At 29.2% G+C, this 6,109-nt stretch overlaps 1 protein-coding gene across 1 annotated transcript; it reads right to left on the bottom strand.

Annotated features, from left to right (window-relative positions):
- Nucleotides 1-2,854: 2,854 nt before the first annotated feature.
- On the bottom strand, nt 2,855-5,832 carry LOC107900473 (WAT1-related protein At2g39510). The gene is made up of 7 exons (XM_016826083.2): nt 5,574-5,832; nt 5,433-5,495; nt 5,237-5,353; nt 4,889-5,132; nt 4,452-4,613; nt 4,189-4,340; nt 2,855-3,278 (listed from the first exon to the last, which is right to left on the bottom strand). Exons 1-7 carry the CDS (start codon nt 5,771-5,773, stop codon nt 3,038-3,040), a joined length of 1,179 nt encoding a protein of 392 aa, XP_016681572.2. The 5' UTR covers nt 5,774-5,832; the 3' UTR covers nt 2,855-3,037.
- Between the last annotated feature and the right edge of the window lie 277 nt (nt 5,833-6,109).

Raw genomic sequence — 6,109 nt, 5'->3', positions numbered from 1 at the left:
AAAGTATGTTAATTTAGTCTTGATTTTTTTTAAAAAAATTAACCCTAAATATTTACACATTGTGTAATTTGATCTTTTTTTGCAATTTTATTTTTCTTTGTGACATTAAGGGTTAATTTTAAAAAGAATGAGAAAAGATGAAGATTATTATTTTAAATTTTTGGTGTTTCCATTTTTTTGTACATTTTCAATGAAATTTAGCTAATAAAATTTTTTTATAGCTTTTTAGGTAAAAGGGTCACAAAGACAAATAAAATAATAAAAAAGATCAAATTACACACTGTGTAAATGTTGAGGCTAAATTTTTAGAATCAAGACTAATTTGATACAATGTAAAATGTTGAGAGTTAAAGTTGTTATTATACTAATTTCAAAGGTTGACACTGTTAGCAAGTTGGTAAAAAAAAATAAAATTGGATAGTTGGGTGATCATTTCTTAACTTTTCTTAGTTGGGTGACTAACAAAAAAAATTTACTAATAGTTGGGTGACTATTTTATAACATTTCATGGTTAAGTGATCCAAAATAAATTTACTAATAGTTGGGTGACTACTAGTGTAATTTATCCTTTTAAAGTTTGTTTTGTTATTTTGGGCTGGGACTTAGGTAGGGTTTATAAATTTTAAAGGGCTGGGCCGGTTTTGGAGGGATTTGAGCCAAATATATATATTGGTTTGGCCTAGGAATGTATAGCACAAAACTGGTTCACCCTATTTCAGCCAAAGATCCACGGCTCAAAAGCGGTTCAATCCGATTCTCAGCTCAAACAGTTTTCCCTCATTTCATATTGATGTATTGACCGGTTTTTGATTCAATTAGTCCAATGAATCGGTTCAAGTCAATTTCAAAAACATTAATATCATGTTTGGTTGGGGGGTAATGCTCCCTCTTATTCATTGAATGGTAAGCCATTCCTTTATTTGGTTGAACGTAATACTTATTTAATGAAATGACTATTACTTGTCTTCCCGTAATAGCTATTTTTTGGTCTCACCAAAGAATGGCTATTCCATGCAACATTGAATAACAAAAAAAAAATTAATTTCCAGATTAGTCCTTTAAAACTTGGACTTAGAAAATATAAAAATAAAATATTTAAAATATTTAAAATATTTTAATATAAAAATAGTTATATTAAAAATATGATTAAATTATATATTATTATTTTTATTAAATTATATTTAATAATAATTATATTAAATTATTTTTAATAATAATTCTATTGGTTTTAAGTATAATAACAATAATCATCTACCTAAATTTTTTTTGCTAAAAGTACTTAGGTTATTTCAGTTTTTTTTCTCATGCTATTACAATATCATTCTATTCAATCAAACAAAAGAATATTATTACAGTTCTACTTCATTCCATTCAATCAAATAATTGAATTACTGATTACAACTCTATTCTATTACAGTTTTATCACATTACAACTCTATTTTATTGCAGCGAACTAAACTAAGTTTACTTGCTTAACTTGAGTTAACCCAATAGCATGGTCCATTATGCAATTTCACATTAATATTTAAACTTTTCTATAATTAAATTTAAAGGAAAAATTATTATTAAATATTAATTTGATTGAGTTGAGTTGGTTTAATTCATAAACTCTTATCTAAATCTTAACTTATACTAAGTACATATTATTAAATCAATGAAGTTGCTACACTAACAATGATACTAATTAAATTAGAACTCAACCGGTTGATTTAAATTAATCTTTTTTTTAACAATCTCATTATAGATTATAATATTTGACTCTTTTTTTACATCAGGATTAGAATTACCTATAGCTGTTCTCCAACCCATAAGTAAGAAGATAATGAGCTTTAGCACACTTGAATTCTCATCGTCCTATATTAACAATAATACCTATGTCAATCGAACTAATACTCAAATCACAATTTAAACTAATCTTAATTTAAAACATATAAGGTATGAAAAATAAAGTTTTATAATGTAAGGTGGCTGTCATACTCATAATTACTAAGTATGCAATTGTGATATAATAATTAATAATCTAATTTCCACACAATAAACCAAAAAAAAGGGCATCTTTGTAGAATATTTTAAAATGCTTTTCTTTGGATTCCAAAGAATATGATTTATTTATTTGTTAATCTTTAATCTACACATTTATTTTCCTAGGATGTTATAAATGGTTCATTGCTTTTGCACTTAATAAAGCTTATTTTATTTTATTTTATCATTTTAATGATAATAATTGATAACAACTGGGGCTGACCAAGATCCCAACATAATACTGTTTTAATCTTTAGATATTGTGGCATTCATTGTCGTGCTCCTTTAGAACTCGTTTTCAGTTTGGTGCTACTATTATTTTTTTCAATGGGAATCCACTTCAGAAATCCACACCAATACTTTTCAATAAAGAAAAATTCTCTACACTTTTTTTTTTTTTCAATCATAAACCATCTTCCAATATTTAGGTATAAAAGACATACATTGATACAAATTTGATTCTATTCACTTAAAATAGTGAAAAGTAGTAAAATGAAGTACGATGCAAAATAAAATTTTTGTGTAGAAGAAGTTAAAACTTTTTGAGATTGTATAGGGACTTTTTAATGGGTCTGCATAATGATGCTTTATTATGTATAAGGTGGTTATAAGGTATGGAGAACATGATAGACGTTATAACAAAATACAAAGAACATTTTATATAGTATAATAAAATATTAAAAGAGAAATATATATAAAGAATTGAGACATATGTTAATTTTTTAATTTTACTTAACTTTAGTTGTGGAGTTAAAAAATATATTATTTTTGAATTTGTGTCTATTTATGGGTGTTGTGATAAATAAATAAGTTCATAAATAAACATCAAATATATATTTGTGCATTTCAAGAAAAAAATTATTCCTTAATCTTTATTTTGATACAAATGGAGAAATCCAAATCTAAATCTAGAAAAAGAAAGAAAGAAAGCATGGAACCCTAAATTGATAAAACCAAACAAACAATTAAAATAAGCTTAGTCAGATGCATGCATATATATATATATTATGATATTTTATTTGGGGTTGTTTTTAGAAGATTGATTAGAAACAGCCCCTTTGTTTAAATCCAAAACTACAAAATCTTGATTGGAGATGGGTGTTGTTGTTGTTTGAGTGGCCATTTGAAGTTCATCACCACTAATGGGAATTTCATCCTTAGTGTTGTTGTTTGATGAATCTGACGAAATCTGATCTTTGCTTTTTCCCCACAAGACCATGTAAAGCCCTACAACTATCATCATTGCTCCAATTACCCTGCAATTTTTTGGCATTTGAGTTGACATCAAATTAGTTTTAAATATATCATGTAAGAAAAAATATATACAAAACTATTGAATTGTCTTTTTGTGTTGATTAATTAGGCTTTTTGGTGACACCACAGTTCATCAAAAACTGTCACCTAATATTTTGTGGGTTAAAGGGAAATTCATTCCAAATTATGCATATTTTGACCATTAAAGTATTATGAAAGTCTACATGTTAAAAAAATGAGTAAATTAATATCTGTATATTAGATTAAAGAGTAAATTAGCCATTTTTATTAAAATTATTATCCACTTGTATTGTTAAAAGCTAGCGTGGCTGACAGAATAACTACATAGTGACACATGATGTGCCATGTGTATCTCGTACCGATGAATGGAGACTGATTTTTAATAGTAGAATTAGATGAAATTTTTTCCAGAATGACCAATTTACTCTTTGATCTAATGTAGATGCACCAATTTGCTTATTTGTTGAGTAAAAAGTACAAAATGCAATCCAACTTCTAGTATAATGATCTTTGTGATACTTTTACCATCTTTTGACTAATTAACACTACTGAATTTATATTTCATAAAATAACTAATTCAGACGGAGAGAGTGAAGCCAAGAAATTTATTTTAGAAAAATTAGGAAAAAATGTAGATTATATAAAATATTTGTAATTAACGAAACTAAATATATATTTTTCCCTTTCTGAAAGTTGATATGATATTGGTGGACTAAGTTATGTGGGATCCCATAAAGTTTAATACATAATTGTAAATTGTCTCGATTAAAAGTATTTAGTTTAGGAAGCAATTTACTTTATTTATATTTAAAAACATTGAATCCAAATGAAAGCTACTTTTATTTCCTAGTGTTCTAAAAAACAGAAGATTCAGATATGCAAATTACGTACCTTCCTAAATACATTATCTCAGAAAAGATAAAGGAGCTCATAATGGCTACTATAACCATTGTTAAAGGGTTAAATGACGCAAAGAAAACAGGGCCCTTTGCTTGAATCACCATTGCTCCTATATAATAAGCAACCCCGGAACATATAATTCCCTGCCAAAAAAAAAAATTGAATATGATGTTACGTTTGTCTGTAATTGTGATAAATGTGATTTGATACCATCATAATTTAAATCCGTGATGAGAAAAAAAGGGCTTTCTTACACTGTAAACTACAGCAAAGAGTTTAGAATCCCAGTGAATGGCCCAAGCAGCAGCATTGCCCCTTTCCATTACTAAGGCAACAATGCCACCTTCAATTGCGCCCATAAAGCAAACTAATGTTGTTAAGGAGAGCTCGGCAGGGTATGATTTTAGGGTAATCGCCTATACAAAGACCAAAACATGGTTATAACTCAAAAAACCTATATTGAATTTGCTTTTCAATTTAACTCAAAACCTATGCTACTTGGACTCATTTGTAAGTATTATGTAAAGCACTCAAATTTGAATGTGAGTGTCCGGCACAAGTATTTGTTTCAAAAAATTATACTTTTATATCTGTGTTTGGATATGTGATAAATAGGGGAGTTAAATACAGAAATTTTAAGAAAAATGAAGAATTGAAGTAACATGAGAGGGTCCAAATTTGGATTTCTTACTTGAAGAATGACAAAACATGCCCAACAAACACATCCTACAAGGATCATGACAGCACCCTTTAGAGCATCTTCATTGTTTTTTGCATCAGTGTTAGTAGATTGGTGATGATTATTGACTTTGGTCCATGGCAATGGCAACATTGGCCCATAAACAATTGTCATAATCATTGCTCCTGCAACAGTTCCAATGGTCCCCAAAATCTTTGCTTGGCACTTCACTTTCCTCACATCAACTTTCTCAAGCCTGCAAAAATATCAACTTTCAAGATCGGAAAATATGTAAAAATTCATTTTTCGTGAAATAAACGTTTCTAGTCATATTTTATTTGCAATCAACTGCTAATTTACCTGCAAACCCAAGCTAGCAAAAACACAAAGGCTGGTAGAACATTGGACAAGGCGGTCGCCACGGTTGCTGTCGTGTACTTTATGCCGGTATAATACAAGTTCTGATCGATAGCAGGCCTGTAAGAAAAATCAAACGTTACGTCCACGATCACGATTAACACCAAAAAACTTGGTTAATGGTTTAAGATTTGATTACTCTAATAAGCCCAACAAAGCTATCTGAACAAAGACAGATAAGGTCATCTTCGGCCGAACTTTCCTGCAAAAAATGAACATCATTCGGATTGTGATTTCCGGGACCAATTCCGAACTCAAACATAAACAAAAAAAACCAAACCTGTCGAAAACAATGGCGAAAGGAGCAAGAACAAGAGTGGCAATGATGAACCGGTAAACCACTAAAACATGTTGGCTCATACCTCTGTTAAGAGCGTATTTGGCAACTATGGGCATACCGGCAGAGCCGAACCGCATTAAAACCATGGCCACATATGGCAAAGCTTGATTGTAAAAGCTAGCTGAGGACTTCAAGCTCATGGTGTTCTGTTTTTTTTTTTTTTGGTTAATCTCTATTTGACAAATTTAGAGATTTCTTTGAAGAAATGAAGAAGGAAATGTATGTATTTATATACACTACTTTTTGTCACTTTTGCATGTCAAAATTATTACTAATTCTTCACGTCTTCCTCAACTGTTTTTAAAAATTTAGGACAAAGGTGGAGTTTGGTACATGATGCTCCCAATACTTACGATTGATAAAATTATTGTGTGATCTGACATGGTGTGGTGATTTTTCAATTACGGTCTGAGTGGTGATAGCATTATTCTGAAATCAACTACTTGCTTTAAGGTTTAGATTATTTGTTCGGTTTA

Source organism: Gossypium hirsutum, chromosome A06 (assembly GCF_007990345.1).
Source record: "Gossypium hirsutum isolate 1008001.06 chromosome A06, Gossypium_hirsutum_v2.1, whole genome shotgun sequence".
In the NCBI taxonomy this organism is placed as follows: domain Eukaryota; kingdom Viridiplantae; phylum Streptophyta; class Magnoliopsida; order Malvales; family Malvaceae; genus Gossypium; species Gossypium hirsutum.
This window is presented reverse-complemented; position numbering and strand designations above follow the sequence as displayed.

Bases quoted from the DNA above. Each gene is read 5' to 3' on its own strand.
- LOC107900473 (XM_016826083.2), bottom strand. From the start codon at position 5,773: ATGAGCTTGAAGTCCTCAGCTAGCTTTTACAATCAAGCTTTGCCATAT. The intron at 4,341-4,451 runs GTAAGAAAGCCC...TTTTTTTGGCAG, and splicing joins TCTTTGCTGTAGTTTACAGT to GGAATTATATGTTCCGGGGT. The intron at 3,279-4,188 runs GTACGTAATTTG...AAAAAATTGCAG, and splicing joins GAGATAATGTATTTAGGAAG to GGTAATTGGAGCAATGATGA.